Below are 27,894 nucleotides of genomic sequence, written 5' to 3'. Positions count from 1 at the left end.
TGTAAGGCAGCTTGCACCAGATTTTGAAGTACAGTATAATCATACAGGTGTGTTTCTTTACATTTCTTAAACATCAACATTACACACATCTGCCTTGCACATTGGTATTCTATTGCTTGTTAAGGCATGAGTCCAGAACAAATGTTATCACACAACTCAAAAGGTAACCGGTAAGAGAGGAGCTTACCTTTGATTCTGGCCACAGCTGGGTTGATTTGTTTTGTGGTCATGCAACAGCTGAGGCAGGACTTGGAAGATCAGTTAAATGGTGGAAAAGGAAGTGCGAGAGTGAGTAAAGGTATATTTCTGCCTTATATACCTTGTAATCCGCCAACTCAGGTTTGGAGGTTTTGATGCCACAGTTGCGTTGGCAGGAAGGCATATCGTGATTGGCCTGGCGGACAAAGTAGTGGTACTCCCTCCGACAGATGCTTTCCCTATCGCACCATCGACGCGGGTGAGAAATTCTAACGGTGATGGGGGCACTCTGACAGTCTTTCTCCTTGAACACACCAACATCTAAATACAGCGGGTGGGCCGCCTAGTAGGCGGACAGGGAATCCGTCGAAAAAGTGATGGCTGAACCATTCCGGCCAAGATCTAAATCAAACCCTTTGTTTTCACAGTTTAAAAATCGGAGATGTAATTAGATTTTGGAATTACTTTTTATAAGCATTTCTTAATTTTTTAAGATACATTAAGCACTTGACATTACAACACTTTGAGAGAAATTTTACAGCTAAATGTTTAATTGGCTCTCTAAAAAAAATCAGAAAAGGAAATGTGACTGTATATAGATATTTTTCTAAACCACGAGAGCTTTTCTGTTATAAAGTGTTTAGAGATAATACACATACGCAGTTGTGCAGCCTTCAAGAATGCATGATGATTTCCATGATAGAGAACTAGGATTACATATAGGGTGTCTTTTTGCGAGCGTGTCCTTTTTTTGCCAGGTTTTAAATCGCTTATAATTCATCACTGTATGGTAAGTCTGCCTTCAGTTGGGGTTATAAAGTAACAAACCATTTGATGGTGTGTAGTATATAGCAAAAGAAGCACATTTTAATGTAATTATCAGGCAGATTTCTTAAAATCAAATATACTGCCTGCGGTTTATTTCAACAATTTTACTGGTTTTAGTATTTTCAATAAAAAATAATTGCCTAATGTATTTTTAACCTTTGTTTGTTTTTCTTTTTTAAAGGCCACGTAAAATCCCTATCTTTTCTCTTGATCTGATGCTTGACAATTCCGGGGTTCGCTTCAACACACCGCTGGAACACTTTCAAACCACAGTGATGTCCTTGTTTGATAAGGGGATCCAGGCTACCAGCAAGGTTCCTCAGCTTGAAAAGGTATGTTACTGGTGCCCATTGCTTATTGGAATTTTTATATTATTGAAATGTTCTTTATCGTTTTTTATGGAAATATATGAATTGTAAAATGATAAAGACTACCATACCTGTCTCACAACTTCCTTTCACTTATCTCTCCTTTCACTATTATCTTCTAAAACTCTGAAATCCTTCGCTCTGTCATAAACGATCCTCTCACCTGCCCACTCTTACACACGCCCATTTTTTTGCTCTTACATTCGCAGTCACAGATGCACCAAAGATGGCTGTACTTTTTATGCTTTCTATCAGCTGTGCAAATATTGAACACTTTCAACCTTACAGTAGTCAAGTCTAATCTGTGTTCCACACTTAGGCAGTATTGACATGGAGGTCATGATGATGATGATATCTCCACCTAAAATCATGTACTGGGTTATAGAGTTCAATTCAAATTAATGCACTGTTGACTTTGAGATGAAATATGGTTATTTAGTTGCGGAAATGGACCAAAATAAAGGTTTTGGGTTAGTTACAAACTGATAGACCTGATTCTTTTGTTTCCACATATTCAGGAGTAGCTGTAACCTTTTAGGTTAGTAACCCAGCCAGCTCCCTAAAAACTAGGCTTAGGGCAAGCACACACAAGGCAACCTGTACGGAAAGGTTTTGAATATGAGCACAATAGACGCCGTTCGATACTAGCCCTAGTGTTGCCCCAGTTCAAATTGTTGATAGCCCTTGCGGGGCAGATAATCTTTCCTTTAACACATTGGCAAATAATTGCGCAAAGGAAATGGCTGAAGACTAAAATAGCTTAACTGAGTAAAATATCTCTTTTCTCCCCACTGACTAATTATAATTTTTTTCAAAAACCTTTATTGTTTTTCAAAAACGTAAGCAGTGAGGAAATAAACAACACTACATTTGTGCACCTTATATGCTAATAGAAAGATATATGTTTCGCAGTAATATGTCCAAATGCACTGCAAAGAAAGACAAAACGTAGTAGACCATTTCCTAAAGAAATTGGGTGTCCTGGGATTACATCTTGACCACACACTTTCTCCATATCTTTTTATATTTCTGTGATCATTCCCTGGCTGTGTAGTCCATTTTTTTCTAATGTAGAGCATCTGACCATACCTTGATTCCAATTTCTGAATTGTAGGGGGAATTTTAGCTGGACATTTCCTAGCGATATCCCTCTTGGCGACTAGGAATCTCAGGCTAATGCCTGTACGCGCTCTTCTAGACTCCCATCTTCTCCATAATGCCCCTCTGCACCACTTTGGGTGTCAACTCAATTCGTTGTCTAGTTGTTTTGGTAAGACAGCTCAGAACTGCCCACTAAGGTAATCATTGGTTGTTTCATGGATGCAACACATATGAAATATGAAAACAGGTTAAGGAAACAGAGCTGGGCCGAGAGTTTGCAGTCTCAGGGACAGAAAAAGAGTCAGGGAGTGATAAAAGACAAAGCAGAGAGAGAGAAAAGATGAAAGATGAAGCACAGAGAGGGAACAGGATATATTCCTGAACCTCACAGTAGGAAGTGTTGGACTAGGTCAAACAGCATGGCAGAGAAAGTGGGCAGAGAGCAGTGATGGAGAACAGGGCCCTCATGCATAAACGCGTTGTCAAGTCGTTAAAGATTTTTCCCCATTGGTCTGATGGACCTTTGTTAGATGACGTGAAGCACGGAAAGGGAGGCAACATCAACAATACATTTGTAAATTGTGAAGCCAATGTAACTCCACAATAAGGACCAGGAATCACTGCATATAGTTAAAGGGTTTTATTTTGGTTACCAAGTAATGCAGTATATACTCAGACCAGGAATAAGTTCAATAAATGCAGCAGTGCAATAGGTAAGCTGAAGTATCTCAGTAAGTTAAGGTGCAATAATATGATATATCGAATTGCGATAATCGTAATTGTATAAACACAGATTAAAGCAAACAGGTGTTCCTTAAAGGGGTTAAAGAAACTTCCCATCACTCTTCTAAACATAGATTGGATAGATGATCATCTATCAAGGGTCTGTAGATGGAGAGTATAGGAGACAAAGGTGTCAGCATGATCAGACTTCAGTAGAAGCCCAAAGAAAAGAGAAATAAGTCTTTAGCATAAAGCCTCGTACTTTCAAGAATAGGACCAGCTGACAGGTCTGTACCTATCTATGTCTAAATAGAGTTCCTCCTAACACTGTGAGAGCACCAATTTTAAAGTAACAGGAGATTCAGAACATTCTTATCTCTTTCATACCACCCAGGACCAATCAGGTCACTACTTAAGTACATCTTCAACATCACTCCAGGTTTACATCGCATCAATCTGAAACTTCGACTCTCCCACTTGATCATCTTGCCATCCTGATACATGATACATGATAAACAGAAGATTTCGTTTGACCATTGTTTATCCACGTTCACTACAAAGTTTCCCTTCGGGCTTCTCTATCAGCCATCTAATACAAAAAATAAGCCTTTATCTAGCTTGCAAAAATCATGATAATAAACCTGCAAGCAAAGGAGAAAACATGTTGGCGAAGCAAAATCAATGCAACTGAGGCCTGTAGTCAGGCTAATTTAATGCACATTTTGAATACATGGCTATACATGCATGTGTAACTTTATGAAGAAATGTAAAATGGGAGTAAAAGAGTACATGCTTACATATGCAAATATAACTTTCAAAATAAATGCAATATTGTAGGATAGTGTCTTTCTAGCATAGATACCCCCACTTTTTGCCTGGTGTCAAGTGAGTTTTGATTGTTGTTCAATGGGATCCTGCTATACAGGACTCCAGGGCTGTGCTCTCTCTCCTAAATTTGCTGGTAATTACTTTGTACACCCCACAGTTGGCATACTGGGGTACCATTATAAGTCCCTAGTATATGGTACTGAGGTACCCAGGGCATTGGACCACCAGGGGTCTCCCATGGGCTGAAGCATGTATTATGCCACCTACGGAAGCCCATGCAAACTGTGTCTGCAGAGCTGCCATTGCACTCTGCGTGACAGGGTTCAAGCACCCTTCACCTTAGAAATAAGGTTTTCCTTATATCCTGGTCACTGCACTTTAAAACCTATATGTCACCCCAAGGGTAGACCCTGTAGTCCAAAAGCAGGGTGCATGGTTCTAAGTGTGTGTGTACCCCTGCATGAGCAGAGGTACCCCTACAAACCCCGTACTCCATTTTCTGGGCTTTGTAAGTGTGGGACAACCATTATAAGTATGTAGTGGACACTCCCAAAGTCAACATGTTTAACTACATAATAGCTGCCCTGAACCTGGTCATTTTTGGTATCAAACATGTTGGAATCCTACCACTACACCGATTCTGATGTTAGTGGCATGACACCATGTACTTGGGGAAGCTGAACAAAACGTTTCTTGCTACAGAGAGGTGTGGCCACCTCTTCCTTTAGAATTAGGTAGGGTGGGGTGTGCTTCAGAGTGCCACCAGACTACATTGAAGGGCACATTTGGTCACCCAGTCCAGGAACCCTTGCCTCCGGCTCTGGCTCGAAACTACACAAAGGACAGGGGAGTGATCACCTCCCCTGTTCATCCCCTCCTCTGGGAAGTGCCCCAGAGCTCCTCCAGATGGCCACTTGATTCTGCCACAGGTGGCCCGTGCAGGTAAGCTCGGTGTGGCAGGGGAGGGGGGTGGAAGTAACAAACTACAGAATAGGTCAAATAAGAGAAAGAAATAAAACCACTTACCTTGCGCTTGCCGCATCACCGATGTTACTTCCAGTCTCCCCCTTTCGCCCCACCGCACATACCTGCACGGGCCGCGACTGGATTCTGCTATGTTGAGTCTGGGCCCCTGGGAGCATCTGATTGACTAGCACATCTGAGTAGCGTCCCTTACCCCCTCTGATAGGTGGAATGCCACAGAAGAAGTTCTTCCCCTTTCTGGGGTTACTTAAGGGCTCCCCTGAGGGTAGGCCCTTATATTTGTACAGAAAAGAACTTATGGAACCTACTGCTGTCTTCTGGAGTTTCTTTAGCGACTTTTCTACTGGTGGACACTGGAACTCTGCTCTTCTTCGAGCCAGTACCCACAACACGACTGCTCCCAATAGGAAGATTTCTGCTGTGTCTTCGGTCCTGCACTTCTTGAAGATCTGCAACTCCAGGGCCGTGCATCCTATGAGTCACCAAGGACTCAGCCTGCATCCAAGCTAGAAAGAATCTCCCTTGAAGTGAAGGAGTCACTTTCCTGCATCCACTGACACCTCAACGACGACGACCGGGTTGCTGATCCTCTTGTCTCACATCTTCTGGCTCTGCGACACGAGTGGTAGTTTGTTGGTTCTCCAGACCCCTGACCAGTCTTCCTTGCAAGTTGGGAGACTGTAATCCCTCTCCAGCCAATGGTGTCCACCTCCCTGTGCACCGCGTCTGTTAGTTGTCACCAAGGCGTGCTGGCTTTCGTCAAGGAGGATCTTTGAGCTCCAAGCAGCCCCTGCCTCCAGCACTGCTCAGCTGCAAGCACGTCATCCTGCCTTCATCTTTTGACCATGGGGCCTCTTCCTCTGTGTGCTGCTGAGGCTTCTTTGTGACGTTCCTGCTGCCAGAGGGTCCTCGCCGGGGCTTCATTGATTCCTTCTGGCTCTCCACCGTGCTGGGGACCGGTCCTGACTTACACTTGCTGGGTTAATCCCTCAGACCTTGCTGGTCTGCATCCATCTTCAACCGCAAACCATTGTTTGTATCTGCCATGGCTTGTTGGTGGTCCTGCCGGCCACTGACCTTCTTGCACTCATTGACCGGTGTGGGACAGTTTATGAAGTTCTCATGGTCTTCTGCAACATTGCCTGGTCCTTACAGTGGCTGTTTTCTTCACACCGCACTTTAGCATGAACCTTCAACCAGAGCTGGTACTGTGCTCCTCTTCCTCCTGGTCACCTCCAGGTAGTTTGGACTCTGTCCCCTCTGCTTTCAGGTTCTTCTCATCTGGATTCTTCGTCCTGGTTCCACCGGCCTGGTCCATGAGACGCTGTAGCTGCAGAACTTCCATGACTCTCCATTGGCTTCTACGGAGGTTTCTGACATCACTTCAGTCTATGCACCTGGGCTCCCTGGTGCAGGTATCTGTCTTTTCTGGGTATTCACTGGTGGGGTGACTCTCCAACCTTCCTTTCTTGAAGTGGGACCTCCAAGGTTCCTGAAAATCCAAACTGCGACTTTGCAGTGTTGTTCGATGACACTGGCCCAGTGTAACCACTCTGCATCCGGGAGCCTTGGGCTCCCTGGCTACTTACCTTGGGTGGCTCCTTGTTTCCTCTGGGATCCTCCACCCTTGGGTACTAGTTCCGTTTTGGTAAGCATTTTGCATCCCTCTATTTTAGTCTATGGTTTTGCCCCTCGGTTGGGCCCAATCTGTTTTCTATGCTGTCTTGCCTATTTTCTAAGTATTTGTTGTGTGTAATTGAATCCTCTAGGTAGGAGGTATACCAAGTTAGTGGCTAGTATGTAGGAATAAATCTAAAGTATTTTAAAGTATATTTTTCTACTCCCCTCCTTTAGTTCTTTCTTGTGCTAAAAGCTTACTGACCAACTAAAGTGGTCTATGCAATGCTTTACACCCTCCTGAATAATCCTTAGCTGCTTTCCACAGCTACCCCTTGAGAGCTTTAGTTTTCCGGGACCTAAACATTCTCACTAAGGATTGGCTGGACTCAGTGTACAGTGCCTCACCATAGGTGTACACTATATATTGAGCCAACCTCCTAATTTGAAACGCAAGTGTAAAACGTGAATGAGAAATACGTGCTTTCATTGTTTAAACAAAACATTAGTGCACACATGTATAAATCTCTAGTCTTTACAGTGAATACATTTCAGTAATGCTATTTAAATGCTTCACACATGTTAAAAAAAAAAAAAAAAAATTAAATTAAGGCACACAATGAATATAATGTCAAGTGCATGCACATAGTTTGCATTTTTGTTACGTGCGAGGGTGGAGTCTAAATTGTGCTGCTCCAGCAGGAACAGTGAACAATGCAAGGTAGGTAGCGAGACAGTAAAGACTGCAATGTGTGAGGCATGGAGAGAAAGCACACATTGCCACACAATGCCAAGCAGTGAGAGCATGTGACTGGAGCACAAGGTATGTAGAGAGAGAGAGTGGGGCCTGCACATACAGTGAAAGTGGAAGAGTTTGAGTGGCAAAAGAGAGCAGTTTTGTGGGAGTGGATGTGGGGAAAGAGAACTGGCTATCCCCAAATGGATACAGTCTCCCTTTGCACAGCCTGGAGGTGAGAGTTTCAATGCTTGCTCTGAATAATCCTTGTTTGAAGTAATCCGTTCAGTGATGAAAACCCATTGCTCCTTTAATACAGCTAAGATAAGCCAATCCGTTGTTGTCATTGTTTAGAACCAACTCACATTCAAACCTTTTCAATATATATGTGTTTTAACCAGCTGCATCACCATCGTATGTGCTTTCACGTCAGTCCCGATGCATTTCGGACCCGTGAGAGGTCCTTCATCAGGTTATATGCCTATATATAAAATACTTTCTCTCTCTCACCCCCCTCCAAAAAAAAAGCTTACATGGACGTTATAGTTAGGCTCAGATTTGACTTGTACAAAACCAGTGAAATTCAGCAGTTATACTTACCTGAGCTGACTATAACTTATGACCCCACAATGTACTACTTATGACTTCTCATATTACATCACTCATTACATGGCCAGTGACATCACTGATGACATCTCAAATGACATCACTGATGACATCATCAAGTGAGCGTAAATGCTTTTAATAGTTTATGGAAGATGAACAGATATACAAACTACTACAAAAGTTAAATTAGTATACTAGGTCAACTACAACTAAGTGATTCTATTTCTGGAATATATTATGCGAGTGGCTGTGTGACTGTATGTATCCTTTGTGTATGGGTGTGTGAGTGGCGGTATGAGTGTGTTATGTGCCCGGGCCAGGCCCATGTAGCGAAGCTGCTCATTTTTTACATTGACCTATTTTTCACATTAACATTTCTGGCATGACTTTTTGCACATATTTGCGTGCATGACAATGTTGGATTAGTTTCACTGAAACTAATTTGTTTACACATCTAGCTTCTCACAACATTATAGCGATGCCTCGAGCATAATGTACAAGGCCTTTCTACACACTATGTACAAATGTCGTTTCTATCGAAGTTTCCCCACACCGACCTACATGAGGTGTGCAACCTCTGCCTCTCGCCGGAGCACGAGGCCAGAGACTGTCCAGCTTGTGCCTCCTTCCGCTCCAAAAAGACCATCCAGGACCGACGAGCTCGAAGAACAATGGCGCGCTCATCATCTTCGATCCCTGATGACATCTTTCAAGAGGGCGTCGATGTTCCGGAGCAGGGTCGAGTCGAGGAAGCCATCATCAGCGCCTCCGAAGCAGATGATTCCGACATCGAAGACATCACTCCAGCTCAAAGGGCTGTGAGTACAGACGTCAACCCCGACCCCCTCCCCCCTCCGACACCATCAAAAAAGGCTTCAGTACCACCTCCACCTTTGGGTTCAGGTACACGCCGAGACACTGCTTCCCATGCCCTGCCTTCGGGCCCGGTAAGGAAGCCTAGTAAACCTTTAAGCGACTCGGGCTCGAGTCAGCCTACCCTCGGTACCGAAAAGCAACATCCGGCACCGAAGAAAAAGGCGTCATCGACCTCATCCATGCCGACCGCTGCTCCCACATCGAAGCACTCGGCGTCGAAGGCTACCACCAGTTCCTCGGCACCGACAACACCCTCAGAGCCAACTAAAAAACGCCCGCCGAAAGGCCCCGATACTTCCAAGCCAAAGACCTCGGAACTGAAAAATTAGTAACCAGTTCCAACTGATAAAGACACTTCAAAACTACACGGTTCCAAGCCTAGAACCGCTACCGAGTTGACGCCCCAAAAACTTACGGCACCGAAGCCCTCGGCTCCGAAGGACCTGTCTCCCACAGATGAACTGTTTCGACCAGATCCTACCCAAAAGACTTCAATGAAGGATCCTAAAACTGGTCATTTAATGCTCAGCATCAAGAAAAGACCACTAGAAATGCCTGCGCCCGCACCGCCACCAAAGAAGAGAGACTTTGCTACCTCTCCATTAAGGATTCCTTCGCCTCTTCCTCCTCCTCCTCCTCCTCCTCCCCCACCACACCATCACCTACCCCAATAGATGATGATGATGATAACAACACCTCAGATGATGCAAGGGGAGGTGCGGACGATCAACCCCTTGGGGACCCTACTGCTACTGGCTCCCCTTACCCCTGGGATGATTACAGTGTCCCAGATGTCACCTACACCCCACAACACAATATTTATCCCTCCAGGCCTTCCCCCCCAGAGGACTATATCGGATTCAACCAGCTCCTTCAAAGAGCTGCCCAATACCACGGGGTGGCCCTGCATACAGACCCAGTAGAGGAGGATTTTCTTATGGATACCTTTGATACCACACAAAGGTCCACCTCAACACTGCCCATGCTTAAAGGGGTCATTAAGCATGCACCAGAGATCTTTAAAGATCCCGTCAGAGCTTGGGTCATCAACCCAAGAATATAGAAGAAATATAAAGCTGCCCCTACTGACCCAGTATACATTAAGGGCCCCGCACCACTAGACTCCCTAGTAGTTTCTAATGCCAGGAAGAGAGCAAATTCCCAAATGTCAGGTGACACACCACCACCCGACAAGGAATCAAAACTCCTAGACGCCTCTGGCAAACGCACAGCGTCCCAGGCAGCAAATATTTGGCGCATTGCTAACACCCAAGCGCTCCTAGCCAGGTATGACAGGGCACATTATGGTGAGCTTGAGTCCATAATGCAGCACCTCCCTGACAAATATAAAGACAGGCCCAGTGAACTAATCCAAGAGGGTAAGACCATCACTAACACCGCCATCCGCTGTGCTCTAGATGCAGCAGATACCGCCTCAAGGGCAATCAACACCAGTGTCCTTTTGCGCAGGCATGCCTGGTTACGTATATCAGGTTTTAAACCCAAAGTACAGAGTTCTATACTCAATCAGCCTTTTGATGAGCAACACCTATTTGGTCCCAATGTAGACGTATCCCTCGAGAAAATGAAGAAGGATACAGATACCGCCAAATCTATGGGAGCCTTGCAATCGCAAGCTCCCAGACGGTTCTTTCGTCGCTCATCCTTTAGAAGCACCCATTGAGGCTACTCCTCTGATAGCCCCTCCACCTCTTACAAAGCTCCCGCACAATCCACCTTCACTGGAGGTTACCAAAGGGGTGGTTACAGGAGGAATAACAGCAAAGGCAGAGGCAAAAACAACAACTCCCGCTCTGCCTCCACACATACCCCATGACTTCCCTCCACTTCCCCCCGACTATTCCACTCCAGTCGGGGGAAGACTCCACCAATTTCTCCCTGCCTGGATAAGCATCACTTCAGACAGGTGGGTCCACGAAATCATTCAATCAGGCTACTGTCTTGAACTAACATCTACTCCCCCAAACATATCACCCAAACACCGTCCAATGTCACAAGAAAATTTGTTACTGTTAAAGCAGGAGGTAATCTCCCTCCTACAAAAAAGTGCAATAGAACCAGTTCCCCTGCACCAACAAAACAAGGGAGTCTAATCCCTATATTTTCTCATACCAAAAAAGGACGGATCTCTAAGGCCTATTTTAGACCTCAGACCCCTAAACCTATACATACATTCAGACCACTTCCACATGGTCACACTTCAGCAGGTCCTCCCTCTGCTTTCCCAGGGCGACTTCCTTGCTACTCTAGACCTCAAGGACACCTATTTCCACATTCCCATTCACAGCGCTCACAGGAAATATCTCAGATTCGTAGTGGACGGTCAGCACTACCAATTCAAAGTACTCCCATTTGGAGTCACCACAGCACCAAGAGTGTTTACCAAGTGCCTAGCAGTAGTGGCAGCACAGCTAAGGAGACAACACATACATGTCCTCCCATATCTAGACGACTGGCTTATAAAAGCCAAATCGTACAATCAGTGTGTACAACACACTCATGCCACTATTCAACAACTTCACGACCTGGGGTTCCCAATAAATCACGCCAAGTTCCAGCTACAACCGTCCCACACGCAACAGTACTAATATTTTCTCCTCCTGGTCGTCCACCTGGGTCTTCATGCCTGAGCCTCCTTCAGATGGCATGTTATGGCGGCCACCGGTTCCGAGACCAGCCTGCCCGGTGAGTACGTCGCACCGCCCACCCAGACCCTACCCTCAAGCTACCGCGGCTGATACCCCCGAACAGACCCACGTTTAACCGGGAGCTGTTTGACCTGGCAACGCCGCCCGGCCTCTGAACTTCCATCACAGTGCCCCTGCCTACCGAGGAGCCCGTGTGGCTGATGCGCTGCTCGCCACCAACACCGGAGGCCGCTTCCTCGCCCTGTCACTCACCAGCCTCCACCCGCAAATCACAACAGGCGGGGAGCCGACGTGCCCGGTGTGCTCCCGCGGACCAGACGATCGTCACCGCTGGCTGCCTCCAGCCGGAGCCCACAACTGGATTCCCCGATAACAGCGGCCGCCACTTGCGGCCGTGCCTGCTGCGGGAGGCGAGGAGCGCACCACTGCCACGCTGGTGAGTGCCTACTACTGTGTACCGCACCGCGGCCCGCCTGCCTCATGCAGCGCCCACTGCCTTTGTACTCCTTGCCGGTGATTTTATTGTCCATCCAGCTCTACTAGGAACTGCCTCGCCGCCCCCATAGCAGGATTCACAACACCGTCGACAGCCATTGTCCTCTGTGCGAACATCTGTTTGGATACAGGTACTAATATTGTTGGTACCACACTACATATGTGTCCAACACTGTATCCAGCTGTCTCAGGTGAACCCTCTGGAAGGCAGTGTCCTATCAGGCAGACCCAAGAAGTAATAGTCCACACCTGGAGAGCCAGCAGTGTGGCCAGCACCAAAGTCTGGTACAAACCTCTGGAAAGGAGCCAGAACTATAGGTTGAGTGGTGCCAGTAGCCGTTCCTTTCACCCTGGGCACTCTACCAGACACTGGTATGGCACGGGGGCACCCCAGAGGCACCCTGAGGGGGGAAAGCAATAATAGCAGGGCCCCAGGAAGGGTCTTAGCAATCCTTGAAAAGGACCCGGATGTAGGGACCCACAGGGGTTTTCACTCCTTGCCTGACCTTAAGATGGCCGCCAGGGGAGTCTTTTCACCACGAGGAGCTCTGAACTTGGTCTGTCCCTTCCTCACCTCTCCTCTCACCATCTTTTTCCCAGTGGCCAGCTGGAGAACGTAGCTGAAGGCTCTCCCCAGTAACACCAGGACCGATTTCTCTCCTGACCCTATTTCCCTCCTCCCCTTTCTACCTACCCCCTACCCCTCTTGAGTCTTGACTTTGGATCACCTCCTGTTCCTCTCTCTATTCTGGTGGAACCCGAAACGCATACATGGCTGATTCCCGGTGGAGCTGCACTGACAGCTATAGGGGAGATTGGCTCCGGCACACCGCCATGGCCGCCACCTACCTAGCCGGACTTCTGACATTTGTCTTGTTTCTTCCCCACCGCTGCTTTTGCTCTTTAATTGTTTTCCCGCGGAGACCTAGCTGTTTGGCTGATGCCCGGTGGAGCTACCTGATAGCTGAAGAGGAGATGGACTGTGGACTTCCCCCTTGGTCGTCACCTACCCAGTCGGACTTTGGGCAGACCCTCCTTCATCTCTCCATTCTATCTAACTCCTACCCCTTTACCCCACCCCCTTACCCTTCTAAACTCCATTTACTTAGTCTTCTACACTCTTGAAATGTTTTTCTGGTAACTGATGTAACGTGTAACTGAAGTAATTTTATAATTTCTGTGGAACCTTATGTAAAGCGCTCTGATACCTCCGGGTCTAGCCAGCGCTATATAAAACTTTTAAAATAAAATAAATAAAAATAAACATCTCTCACTTTTCCGAGTACCTGCCATAAAGGCCTTTATGGAGGGACTCAAGAGAATAATTCCCCCTAGAGTACCACCTCCCCCTGTGTGGAATTTAAACATCGTTCTCACAAGACTAATGGGGCCTCCATTTTAACCTCTACATAAATGTGAGCTACAATTCTTAACATGGAAAACTGCTTTCCTCGTAGCCATTACTTCTCTACGAAGAGTTAGTGAACTGAAAGCACTAACCATTCAAGAACCCTTTCTCCAGATGCATCTAAATAAAGTTGTTCTCCAAACTAATCCTAAATTCCTCCCTAAAGTTATTTCTCCCTTCCACCTCAATCAATCTGTAGAGCTGCCTGTATTCTTCTCGCAGCCACAAACAGTTGCAGAAAGAGCTCTTCACACCTTAGATGTCAAAAGAGCACTACTATACTACATAGAGAGAACAAAACCCTTTCGTAAGACCAACCAACTATTCGTGTCTTTCTCACCAAAACACAAAGGCAACCCCATATTAAAATATGGGATGGCTAGGTGGATTGTCAAATCCATACTGATTTGTTACCACAAAGCAAAACGTACATTATCTGTTCCTCCTAAAGCCCACTTTACACGAAAGATAGGGGCTTCAATGGCATTTTTAGGAAACATTCCTTTAGATGATATCTGCAGAGCAGCTACATGGTCTACACCGCACACATTCACAAAACACTATTGTGCTGATGTGCAAACTAAACAACAGGCTAGTGTGGGCCAGGCTGTACTCAAAACTTTCAAACTACTGCAACAGATACTGGTGGTCGCCGCTAGGAGTGGGTACTGCTTTACAATCTATGCACAGTGTGTAATCTGCAGCTCATTTGTCATATGCTACTTACCAGTATGCATCTGTTCTTGGCATGTAGAGCTGCAGATCTACACACGCCTCCCCGGCTACCTTTATCTGTTCCAGTATTATCTTACTTGGATACACCACACATGGGCATCTTTCCTGTTTCTTACTAAGCTCCATCATTTCCCTGCTGGCGAAAAACAATCTGAGGATGGAGCCGATGCCCATGAGCACTATGATCCAAAGGAGAAGTCACATACCTCGTGACTTCCAAAGACTTTCCAAGACAGAAACAAGTGCAAACATCCGGGCCCAACACCAGATGGCGATCTATGCACAGTGTGAAAACCAATGAAATTCCCCCGTTATAGTTAGTTCAGATAACTATAACTCGCGCGCCCGCAATCCTGCTCATGACGTCACATATTACATCACTCATGACAAGGTCAGTGGCATCACTCATGACATCACTGATGACATCATCCTTGTGATAGAGTGGCGGTCGCGCGAGTTATAGTTATCTGAACTAACTATAACGGGGGAATTTCATTGGTTTTTTACGAATGAAATATCCACCTAACTATAACATGTGTGAAACCTATGGTTTTTTAAGTGAATTTGCAAGGTTTTTTAAATGCTAATTCCCTAACTATAACGTGTGTGAAACCTATGGTTTTTTCAGTGAATTTGTACGTTTTTTAAAATGCTAAGTTATGTTTGTATTATTATTTTTTTATATATTTATTTAACAATAAACTACGTATTAATTTTTTAAAAAAAATTTTTTATTGTTTTTGCGCGCACCCCCGTGATTTAAAAATAAATAAATAATTAAAATGTTTTTTTCTGCCTTTGGGGTCCTTCAGGGACCCCCTGACAAAGGCTAGGGGGTCAGGAACTCTCTACCCTGCCCCCTTTTCACGTTCGCCACCTTCCTTTTTCACTCTCGCACTGAAAACAAACAAAATGGCGGCTGACACTTCCTGATTTCGACCGATTCGAACGTTGACTGACATGTAACCACCAATTAAACTCGCGCACGTTAGGGTGCGCGCACGGTGCGCGCACGGTGCGCGGCTATAGATGTGTATGTGCTTTTAAATGCAATTTTCTCAGGAACTACTGAACAGATTGACTCCATATATGCAAAAGGCACATCCCTGACCTGAGGACTACCTCTTTGCCAAATTTCAAGTAATTCTGTTCAGCCGTTCGGGCTGTACCTTCGACTAAAGGTCCTATGGGAAAATGCATGGGGAAAACGTGTTTTGGGACCCCCCTTTTTTCTCGGCCCCCGCTTGACGAATCCCCCCGAGACTTTCAGGGTAGGAGCTGAGCGGAGCGCCCCATTAGTTTTGAAAATTTCGCGAGGATTCGTCAACCGGCGCCAAAGTTATTCAAAATAGAATTTTGAGACTTCCTATGGAAACACGGTCCTAACTATAACTATCTACTGGCGACCGCCAGTAGATAATATATATATATATATATATATATATATATATATATATATATATATATATATCTCCACACTTCCGCTCCGTTTCAAGGGGCCCCTGGCGCTTCTCTATCCGGTGCAATGCTGCGGCCGAGCTGTGCCGTCATAACATCCTCCGACGGTTCCCTGGTAGGAAACCAATTAGCACGCACTCACGGTTTGTTTAGTTTTAATCCCAATTCTTTATTCGTCTTAATAGATATCCAGGCTTAAGACAAACCAACGCGTTTCACCATCCACTGATAGCTTGATCACGGTTGTCATTACACTTTTGAAATTGACCAATAAAAACAATCAATATTAATCATGTGACTGTTGATGTCATCAGTTACAAAGCATAGAATTCTGGACCTCGTAGTTTTTGAACCTTATATCAATAAACAATACACAATACCGTTTTTTGCAAGAATTTGATTCCTCAGTTTTATAATCACTTGATTGACTCTTGCATTACAACCCATATTAAATTTATAAAGTGGGAAAACATTTGTAGTGATATGTTTTATTTCCAAATTTGGTCTGCCCAAGTAGCACTTAGTTATGTGTTATTTGCATAATGTTATTTTTATATTTATATTTGTTTTTTTTTTAAACTTATTCCTTTCTTTCCCTCTTTTAATTGTTTGCGCAAACAAATTACATAACTTATTTGTCGATTGCTACGTCTTCAGTATGCAGACGTTGGTGATGATTGTCATCCAAGATAGAACCCTCTAGTGGGTCGATATCTTTGCAGGCGAAACGCGTATAACGTTTTGAGCTGATTAAAGATTTATGCGCAGCAGACAAGGCGTCGACTTTCCTTCTTTGACAAGAGGATTCTTATCTTTGATATTTTCGGGCCGTGCTTTGGAGGCCCGTTCGTCGACGCGCCCTCCGGTCTGGAGGTGGTGAGCATTCTGGAGCAGTTTGGAGGAGTTGTTATATATATATATATATATATATATATACTGTTTTAGCACCATGGTGTATCTATATTTACCCTTTTGGTGCTTGTAATCACTTTCATCTGCTTCTGTCTACTGATTATCACAGCACATGTATTCTATACAAGAATAACGTTGCTTCAATAAATATACTTAAAACATCCCACTGTATGTTCTCTGTATATTTCTCTGAGCACAAGTAAGCATGAGTGAATGCGCAAAAGGTTCTGATCTGTTTTGATGATCCCTGAGGGATCAGGGTTGTCATGTTCAGTGGTTGCCAGAAACTATTTGCTCCCTGGTAAGGTTGGGGGTGGGGGGCTTATGGTGGCACTGTGAGCTAGCTGGTCTCTATGCCAACATATCCTGCGGGGTGCCCGGAATCAGTCTAGGCACCTCACCCAAATTTTATCCAACAAACGCGCAGGTACTATGGATTAGTTAGAACTACATGACAGGTGTATAAGTGGGTTTGGGAGTAGCTGTGTGGGTGAGTTAGAATCTGTGTTAGTGGCTGTATTGGAGAGTGAATGGGTATGTCAGTGGCTGTATGGATAAGCGACTGGCGGTGTGAGTGTTTCTATGGGTAGGTAACTGGGTGTGTAGTGACTATGAGTGAGTGAGTGTCTGAATGGCTGTATGACTGAGTGACTGGGTGTATAATTGGCTGTATGGGTCAGTAAGTGGTTGTTTGAGTGGGTGTTTGTGAGTAGCTGTATTGGAGAGTGTGTGTCTGTGTGAATGGCTGTATGGGCGAGTGAGCGGATGTGTGAGTGCTTGAATGAATGTGTGAATGGGAATGTAAGTGCTTGTATGGGTGAGTGAGTGGACATGTGGGTGACTGTGTAGGTGAATAAGTGGGTGTGTGAATAGCTGTTTGGTTGAGTATGTGGCTTTCTGATGGATACATCTGCCAGTGGATTCCTCACCTTGTGAATATCCCCTGCGCCAGCAACATTCGGAAACTTTTGTAGCAGTCCACGCCGATGAGGTCGAAGACGACGTCACAGAGGCACGGCTCCGCTCGCGACTCCACTGACGTCACCGGCTCCATAAGAAGACCTCCTCGGCGTGATGACGTCAGTTCCCTTTTTTCCGCGCCGACGACGCCAACGGATTTCGGGAATCGTTACTGGTAGCTTTACCTGTTACTTTGTGTTTATTCTGAAGTTTCTCTGTCTTTCTTCGAGAATGTCGACAAGGAAGTCTGGTTTCAAGCCTTGCCGTGAATGTGGCAAACACATGTCCATCACTGACCCGCATGACGATTGCGTTTGGTGTTTGTCCTCGGACCATGACGTTGGAGGTTGTTCGAGTTGCAGGAAAATGAGCTCGAAGGCTCTTAAGGAGAGAGAGGCAAAGCTTTTTATCGCCCGGATGAAGAAAAAGGAGAAAAGAGGTAGAAGAAGATCCAGGTCGAGGTCGAGGTCGAGGTCGGCTTCCAAGTCGACTTCGGGACATGCTTCAAAGAGCAAGAAGCATAAGAAAAAGAGGAGGCATTCGTCGCATCATAAGGCTTCGACGTCGAAGTCGAAATCACCTGCTCGGCGTCGAAGGAAGTCAGTGTCTCCTTCTCCTGTCCCGGCTTCGCTGTTTGGTTGAGTATGTGGCTGTTTGGCTGTATGGGTGAGTGACTGGTTGTATGAGTAGCTGTATGGGTGAGTGAATGGTTGTGTGAGTGGCTGTATGAGTGAGTGAGTCGGTGTGTGAGTGCTCTATGAAAGAGTGAGAGGGTATGTGAGTATGAGTATGAATGGGCATTCTGTGGGTGTGTGAGTAGGCATATGAGAGTTGTTGGGGGTGTGAGTGGTTCAGTAGATTATGTTATCAGTGATGTCATTTGAGATGCTATCAGTGTTGTCACTGGCCATGTCATGAGTGATGCAATATGTGAGGTCATAAGCAATGTATTGCAGGGACGTATGTTACTGTTAGCTCAGGTAACTATAACTGCTGAATTTCTGGTGTTGTAGGAATGAAATCTGAGCCTAACTATAATTTCCCTGTACCCTTTGATTTTTTTGTGAATTTTCAAGATTTTTAAACTGTGTAACCTTTGTATTTTGTAAGCGAATTCCTAAGGTTTTTCAAATGTTAATTCCTAACTATAAAGTTCCTGCAACCTTTGGTTTTATTAAGTGAAGTGCTATGGTTCTTTAACTAGTAGTCACGTTTGCAGATTGGTGGAGCAAGGAAGCAGTGCCTCTGACCAGCTCTCAAGAATCCTGCTGTGTCCGAATTACTGGAGGTAGCAGGAGGGCTTCTGGGCCCCCAAGAACCCTCAGCATCCAAGAGAACTTCTTTCCCCAACCAAACGTGCACCAGGAGGCACATTTGCAGAGTGGTGTAGAAAGGGTGTGTGGCCTCCGATGACCTCTCAGCAGTTCCGCTGTGTGGGACTTACTGGAGGCAACAGGAGGGCTTGTTGGCCCCCAAGGATACTCTAGAGCCAAGGAGACATAATCCCCAAACCAGCGCCAAGAGGTGTGTTTGCAGAGTGGTGGAGAAAGGGGGATAGGCCTCCGAAAACCTCTCAGCAGTCCTGCTGTGTGACTTACTAGAGGTTGCTGTTGGGCTTGTTGGCCCCCAAGGACCCTCTGGAGGCAGAGGGACTTCATTCCCCAACCAGCAGTGTGCCAGGATGCATGTGTGCAGAGTGGTGGGGATCACTTAGTGGAGGTCCAAGAGGCACCCTTAATTTTAAAAGAAATAAGCCCCAGGGAGGTGGTGGTCCCCAGGGCAGCGAGGGAGGCCATTTGGGCCTCCCCCACATTAATATTTGAAGAAGCCCCAGGGAAGTGGTGGTCCCCGGGGCATAATAAGCCCCAGGAGGGGGGGACCGTGGTACTCCCCTCCTTTTTTATATAATGCCCCGGGACGTGGCCCACCCGGGGGACGATAATGAACGAAGCACAAGAATCTGCACTCCAGAGACCTTCGGGCTACACGAAGCTCCAGCCTTCAGCATCTCTTCCCTCCAATATCAGCGTTCTCTCCATATCCTCTGCACCAGGGGCCTGCTTTTTTGCTGCGCTGCGCAAGTTCCTCTTGCGATTCCTGTGCCTTCAACCTGTGGGTCCTCCTGAGGGTCTTCTCTTGCTTCAGTGGGCTCCCCTGCTTGCTGGGGTCTGCCCTGACTCTCCTGCTGTTGGCGAGTCCCTTGGACTTTGCTGGTCCCAATGGTGCTCCTTTTTCGTCTTCCACGCTAGTTGCGGCTACCAAGGTTGTTGCTGTGCTCCTGCCGGGCTCTGACTACCTGGTCACTGACACCTGACGTGGGACAGCTTGTGCACGGCTCCTGGTCTTCCTCAGCGTCACCTAGTCCTCACAGCTGCAGCGAGAAGGTCATCGTCGACCCTCCAGAACCTCCCAGCATTTAGTCTTCCTGCCTTCTGGTCACTTCCGAGTGGTATAGACTCTGTCCCCTCTGCTTGCAGGTTCTTCACTTCCAGAATCTACCCTTAGATATCACTGGACTCCTTCACAGTCTTCTCCAGAGGTATCTTCTTCGAAGTCATCCATTATTCTCTACAGCAGGTTCAGACGTCACTTCACCCCTATGCACCAGCTTCCCTGGTGTAGGTAACATGGTTCCCCGGGCATCCAAGGACTGGGTTGCTCTCCAACCTTCTGTCTAACAAAGGGTTTCTTCGGGGTCCTCTGGGAAGAGTCCTATTTCTTCAAAACTGCAACTGCAACTTCTCCGTTGACTTCCATTGGGCATGCAGCTGTGTTTTCACTCTGCACAAAGCCTCTTTGGGGTTCCTGGGTACTTACCTTGGGTGGTTCCTTGTGTCCCCAGCTCCTCTGAGTTTTCTGGTCAAATCCCGTTCTCCTTTGCAATTCGCATTCCACTTTCTTAGTGTATGGTTTGGTTTCCCCCTGGAGAACACTTTATTTTGTTGCTACTTACCTGATTACTTGTGAAGTATTCTTGTTTATTGTGTTGAAAACTCCGGGTAGGACATATAACAATGTGATAGTGATATTGTGTTGTAATAAATAAACTTATTTTTGCTAAACACTGTGTGGTTTCTTTTCATATAACTTACACTACAGATTAAACTGGTAAACAAGCTGCTTAACATTCCTTCAAGATAAGCCTGAAGGCTGTTCTCCACAGCTACCACTTAGAGGGCTTTATATGGTTATCAAAGACCACTAAAATCACCATAAGGTTTGCCTAGATTAGTGCAAGGTGCACCACTTGAATAAGTGTGCAGCATATACTAAGCCAGCCCCCTACATTGGTGTGCAGCGGTTGGGATTTAAGCCCGCACTGTATCACCATTTAATCTAGGTTAAGGTTACATGAAATACCATCATTGGCAAGGCACATATAATACTTTTGTTGTCAGTATATTCTACTGAACATTTTGGAGTGGTAGTCAAGGGTCTTAGCATGACCCTTTTGCCGATCTTTGAAAGTTTAGTTTTCACTAGGGTAGGTGGGGGCAACATCAGAGGCTTAACCCTCTAGATACAGTGGTCTTCAGTTCCAGGAACTTAGGTCCCGGGTTGCACCCAGAAAAATAAAGACAGGAACCAACCCTAACACAAAGCAGCTCTTCCAATTGCTCCTGCAGGATGACCTCCAGAATCCTGAGCAGGATAATGTGGGTATGGGTAGTGTGGCTCTAGAAGAAGAGTTAGGGCTGTCTCACCCCAGTGACCCTAATTCTGACCCTGACCAGGAGGAATCTGAAAACACCTCACTGTTAAACTCTAATCCCCCAGGGAATAGTACAATAGATACAGAGGAAGGTCCTAGAGGGAGCTCCGCCTTTATTCTTCCTGGGAGAGTACAAAGAGTTCAGGGGAGGTCCAGGTCCTCCTGTGTGAATTCACCTCTTCTCACACTTATATAGGGACCTCCATCTCTAGCAGAAGGGAGGACTCCTTAGAAAGGGAATACCATCTGCTCAAACTTGAGAGGGCCAAGCTCAGAGTCAAGAAAGAACAGTTGGTCCTGGATAAGGAGACACGGAAAGGATCCCATGGTGGCATCACTAGTGAACCTAGGGTTAGGGAACACTCCATTTACACTTGGAACCTGCGCAGGATAGTCCCTCCTTAACAGGAGAGGGATGACATCCATAAATGGATCACTGCTTTAGAGAAGGCCTGTAAAGCTCAGAAGGACTCTCAAGGGCAGTGGACAGCTATCCTGTGGCTCTCCTTTGCTTACAAAGGTAGAGACAAACTTTGCATAGTGGGGCAGGAACATGCAGATAATTGCATAGTCTTGAAGAATGCCATCATAGATCGGTTTGGTGTAACCACTGAGAAGTACAGGGTTACGTTTATGGACACACAGAAGGCACACACTTAAGACTGAGTAGATTTTGTAGACAGTGCTATTAAGGCCCTTGAAGGCTGGCTTCATGAAAGTAATGTGCATGTCTATGAAGGACTGTACAATTTATTGATGAGGGAGCACGTCCTTAAGAACAGTCAAAATCAACAACTGCACCAGTACCTGGTGGACTCTGATCTGACCTCTCCCCAAGAATTGGGTGCATGAAGACAGACAAGTGGGTCCGCACCAGGGTGAAGCAGAAATCTCATGGTGGTGGTGACCAGAAGAAGCAAAATGCTTTTAAGGCCCAAGAGAAGGGTGGGGAAAAGGGTAAAGACAAGAAAGAGTCTTCACAAGGTCCCCAAAAGTCTTCCTCTGGGAGTGGGTCCCAAACCTCTTCCTCGTCCAACAGGAAACCTTGGTGTTATCTCTGTTAGAAAAAATGCCATAGGGCAAAAGATGCCAATTGCTCTAAGTTTAACACCAAAGATACTACTACTATGGCTCCTAAAGCACCTAGCGCCCCTAGCACTAGTAGTAGTAGTGCTCCCAAGGGATTAGTAGGGTTAACTTTGGGTAGTGAAGTGGGTTCTGGCTGAGTCAGGACAGGACACCCTCTCAGGCTGTTTTAGTCTGTGATAGTGGCATGGAACTTGCCACTTTACTTATAAGTCCCACTAACGTGGGCAAGTACAGACAACAGCCTCTCATCAATGGTCAGGAAGCTGTGGCTTACAGGGACACAGGGGCAAGTGTTACCATGGTGACAGAGAAACGGGTGTCTCCTGAACAAATTCTACTTGGTCAGATATACCATGTGACCAATGCTAGCAATGTCAGGACAGATCATTCCTTGGCTGTTGTTAATCTCAGTTGGGGATTGGGGTGGGGGGTTAACTGGCCCAAAAAGAATTGTGATTTACCCGGAACTACCCGTGGACTGTCTGCTGGGCAATGACTTAGAAATTTCAGCCAGGTCTGAAGTGGAGTTCAGGACACATGCAGAAATGATGGGCATTTTAGCCAGTGCCTTTGTGGTCACTATGGCTCAGGCCAAGAGACTAGGCACATAGGGAGCCCTGGATCCTGAAAGAATGGACCAGCCAGCTCCCAAGAGAAGGAGCAGAAAGGGTAAGGATTTATCCTCCTCCCAGACTCCCTTTGAGGATCAGTCTCCTGAGGGGGATGACATCAGCCCCTGTGAAGGAACTGTCCCAGGGGAAGCTGGGCCCAACACAGCAGAGTTCTTGGGGGCAGGGGGACCTTCCAGGAAAGGTTTGATTTTGGAGCAGAAAACCTGCCTCTCTCTGGAACAGCTTAAACGGCAAGCTGCTGCTGCTGAGGAGGCAGGGAATGTCAGTGGGTCCCATAGGACTTATTGAGAAGATGGGCTCTTATTTTCTGAAAGTAAAGAACCCAAGCCTGGTGCCACCAGCAAGTTGGTTATACCTCAGAAATTCAGGGGTTTTCTATTGACCCTGGCAAACAACATTTCCCTTGCCAGACATCTTGGGGAAAGCAAGACTTGGGACAGGCTTGTCCCTAACTTTCTCCTGGCCCCACATGTCTGAAGATACCAAGGAGTTTTGTTGCTCCTGTGTTACCTGCCAAGCTAGTGGTAAGTCAGGTGGCACTACAAAGGCCCCTATTAATTCCACTTCCAGTGGTTTAGATTCCCTTTGAGACGGTAGGGATAGGCATTGTAGGTTACTTAAACCCTCCAATAGCATCTGGACATAGTTATATACTAGTGGTGGTGGACCATGCCACTAGGTATCCACAAGCTGTTCCCCTTAGGACCACTATAGCTCCTGTGGTGGCTGGGGCCCTCCTTGGAATCTTTTACAAAGTAGGGTTTCCCAAGGAGGTTGTGTCAGACAGTGGTACTGACTTCATTTCTAGCTACATCACTGCTATGTGGAAGGAGTGTGGTGTAAACTACAAGTTTACCACCACTTATCATCAACAGGGCAATAGGCTTGTTGAAAGGTTCAACTAGACCCTTAAGGGTATGATCATGAGACTCTCAGAAAAGCTGAGGTGAAAATGGAGTGACTTACTACCCTGCCTTCTCTTTGCCAACAGAGAGGTTCCTCAGAAGGTTGTGGGCACAGCCCATTTTAACTTCTGTTAAGACATCCAGTTAGGGGTTCACTGTGTCTGGTTAAGGAGGGATGGGAGCAGCTTCTCAACCCCCCTAAACCGGACACAGTTGACTCTGCCCTTTGCCTGCATTCTCGTATGGCTGAGTATATGAAGAAGGCCAGCAAACACCATGAGGCCAGCCAGTAGCGTCAGAAAGCATGGCATGACCAAAAGGCTGTACTGACTGTTTACCAGCCAGGACAGAAAGTGTGGGTGTTGGAGCCTGTGGCACCAGCAGCTCTCCAGGCCAGGGCAAATTGAGTGGCCCCCACACCATACTTGAGAAAAAAGGCGAGTTCACCTACTTGGTTGACCTAGGTGCTCCCTGAAGTCCCCAAAGGGTAGTTCATGTGAACCACCTAAAGCCTTTTATTGACAGGGCTGACATGAGCTTGCTCATGGCCACTGATGAGGGACAGGAGGAAGAGTGACCCTCTCCCTGATCTCCTCTCTCAGGACCCTGTTGATGGATCAGTAGAAGGAGTAGTCTTGGCAGACAGTCTCACTGGACACCAGCAAGCTGATTTTAGACCGGTGACTGCCTGTGAAGAGCAACATTTACAGACAGCCTTACCATGGCAGAGACTGCATCAGCACTGAGGTCCAAAAGATAATTAATTTAGGGGTCATTGAGCCTTCAGATAGTCCTTGGGCTAGCCCTTGTTCTAAAACCTCACACCCAGGATGGTAAGAAAGAGAGGAGGTTCTGTGTGGATTACAGGGGACTCAACTCAGTCACTAGGACTGATGCTCATCCAACCCAAGGGCAGATAAGCTAATTGATACTCTGGCCTCTGCCAAGTATCTCAGTACATTTGACCCGACAGCTGGTTACTGGCAAATCAGACTCTCTGAGGGTGCCAAACCCAAAACAGCATTCTCAACCCCCAATGGGCATTATCAATTTATTGTGATGCCTTTTGGTTTGAAGAATGCACCTGTTTCATTTCAGAGACTGGTGAAAAAGGTTTTGGAAGGTCTGGAAATCTAAAGGGCAGCATTACTAGATGATATTGCCATCTTTAGGTCCACCTGGGAAGATCACCAGGTCCACCTGAGAAATGTGCAGAAGGCAGGCCTCACTATCAAGGCCTCAAAGTGCCAGAGAGGACTCAGTAAGGTTTTTAAAAAATATATATTTTATTTATAAATTTTCAGTTGCATAACAGTGAAAAAACATTGCCATTAGTGCTGATGTATCATCACAATACAATAATCTGTGCAGACCACATTGCTCTCATACATTAGACTGGTGGTTCCTTTAAAAAAAAAAAAAAGTAAGTATGGTCCCAACATCTCTATTCATCCTGTTTGGCTAGCAGATATGCAGTAAAAGGGCTCCAAACATCCTTAGGCCACGAGGCTTGATGGAGTTCTTCGGCATGTCACTCTAATTGATCGCGACAACACGCCATGTCAGTTAGCCAGCATTTGTGCTTTGGAGATAGTTTTTCCTCCTAGCAGCCCTCCTCTTTGTCTGCAACATAGCAATGGCCACCAGTTTGCGGTTAGGGAGGTTGCAAGGTTTTAATCAGCCCCATTAAACATATTGAAGGAGTGCATTCTACTGCTTCCCCCACCACCTCTGAGAGTGTGTGTGTGACCTGTTCCCAGTATGAATGAACCCTGGGGCAGCCCTACTCCAAGTGTACAAAATCAGCTTCAGGTGCATGGCACCTAACACAATATGCAGTCTCCCAGAGTCTGAATTTACACAGTTGAATCGGAGTATAGTACATTTGAGAATTTAAAATGTATAATTCTAAGATTATAGTTTGGTGTCAGTTGGCCTGTTAATGTACTGCACATATACCAATCTTCTGTACTGATTTGTGACTAAGTGTTTACGTGTGTCTGTCGTGAGTAACAACTGAAGTGCCTCCAGTGTTGATGACTGTGCTGGGAATTGTGGGTACAAATTGCAAAATTCTGCCTGTAGTCTGCAATATAGAAAAACAAGCATGAGGGACATATCTTTTTCTCTATGTAGATCAGAGGAGGTTATAAAGGGCCCTCCTCAATAGGCATCTCCCAGTGTGCTCCGTCTCCCCGCTTTCAGAATGGCTAACGAGCCAGACTCACTTGTTACCAAAATTGTGGGGTGTTGCTCAAGCGGCAGAGCCGGCTCATATGAAGGTTCCATCTGTGCTCTTTCCCGAACGCTAACCAGGCATGTGCGGTGCACTGCACAGTATTTTTTTCCTCTTGCGATAGACCCGTGCTAACATTCAGGATCATTGCCTTGAGGGGCACAGGATGTACAGCGTCAGCTTTAACCACTATGTGTGGGAGGTATTTAGGAGTTTGATGCAAGTAATGAGCAAAATGCGCTTGTGCACATAGATAGTATAGTTTCAGATCTGGGGCTGCAAACATAGATAGTATAGTTTCAGATCTGGGGCTGAAACCCACCTTTATTGTATGGTATCGTCAGTATGTCCCATTTCAGTCAAGGCTGTTTTCCTGCCCATGCCAACCTGTGTTGAAGAAGACTTGTGTTAAACGTATAGGGATATTTGTAAACAAATGTAAATATTTTTGTGACACCACCATTTTCATCAATGCAATCCTGTATGCAAAGGATAGCGGGAGTTTGATCCATCTCGACACCTGATCTTCGTGCGTGAGACTGCCCTGCCATAGTTGTATATATGATTAATTTGAGATCTCTATGTATCCATATCCCCAGGTACTTAATAGGGTCATCACACCAGTACAGAGGGAATTCTAATGCTCGTGGCATGGTGTCCCAAGTTAGGGGAAATATAGTGGATTTCAACCAATTTATGCCCAATCCATAATGCCATTCATATCGTATATATTCCCTTATAAGTTGTTCCGAATTGGCTCCAGGATCCCTCACATAAAGCACCATGTCATCCGCATATAACGATATGGTCAGTGGTCGCTGGCGAAAGCACAGTGCGACATCCGTATTTTGCTGTCGCAGAATAGATGCCAATGGCTCTAACGCTACTGTGAATAATAGAGGCGACATCGGGCACCTTTGTTTTGTGCCTCTGAAAAGTGAGAAGGTATCTGACGTCTGCCCATTAACACGTACCTGGGCAACAGGTCCTGTGTATAACACTTGTATCCATCGTATAAAGGCCTGTGGGACTCCCATGCATTGCAGGATCTCAAACATAAATCGCCATTGGATTGAGTGAAAACCTTAGTGGCATCCAAAAATACCGCCGCAGCAGGGAGCGTAGGGTCTAGTTGATGCAGCACCGCAAATAGGGTTTGCAGATTACGTGTAGTGGATTGTGCCAGCATAAAGCCAGATTGATCCAGGAGAAGCATAATCGGCAGTAGAAGTCAAAGCCTTGTGGCCCGGGCCTTAGCAAGAATTTTAGCATCCGTATTTATGAGGGATAGCGGTCGATATTATTCGCACTTCTGAGGGAGTTTGTGAGGTTTCAGTAACGTGACGATGAGATCTTCCCTAAGCGTTAATGGTAAACACTGTTGTTGGTATGCATCTCAATACAATGCATGGAGTTGTGGGGCTAGCAAATTAACATATTCCTTATACAATTCTCCCGGCAGCCCTTTGCTCCCAGATGCTTTGCCATTGGCTAATGCGCCTATAGCCTCTTTTATTTCCTCTATAGTAAGCGGTTGCGCCAGGAATTATCAATGGCCTTAGGAGAGCCACCCCGAAGCAATCTCTTCAAGGCAGGCCACCATTTCTGTCTCTGTTTCTGAAGTACGGTCGGCATTCATATGTTCATAGAACTTAACGAAGGCATTCAGGATACCCGGCGTATCAAAACAGGAGGTACCATCTTCGGCTGCCAATTCCACTATGTGCGCTCGTGCCCAGGGTTCCTCAATTGTTTCAGCTAGCGTGCGGCCTGGTCTACCCCTCGCCATAGGCCCTAGCTGTCTATCTTTGTGACATA

General features: G+C 46.1%; 1 protein-coding gene across 1 annotated transcript in view; it reads left to right on the top strand.

Annotated features, from left to right (window-relative positions):
- The window catches only part of DNAH1 (dynein axonemal heavy chain 1), a 1,256,292-nt gene that overhangs the window by 254,524 nt on the left and 973,874 nt on the right, over positions 1 to 27,894 (top strand). Inside the window, exon 12 of the mRNA XM_085624793.1 lies at positions 1,208 to 1,358. Within this exon, the coding sequence (XP_085480919.1) occupies positions 1,208 to 1,358 (151 nt within the window). The remainder of the gene's footprint in view (positions 1 to 1,207; positions 1,359 to 27,894) is intronic.

This window comes from Triturus cristatus, chromosome 9, assembly GCF_964204655.1.
Source record: "Triturus cristatus chromosome 9, aTriCri1.1, whole genome shotgun sequence".
Classification (NCBI taxonomy): domain Eukaryota; kingdom Metazoa; phylum Chordata; class Amphibia; order Caudata; family Salamandridae; genus Triturus; species Triturus cristatus.
Note: the sequence above shows the minus strand (reverse complement) of the source record. Positions and strands in the feature narration are given on the sequence as shown.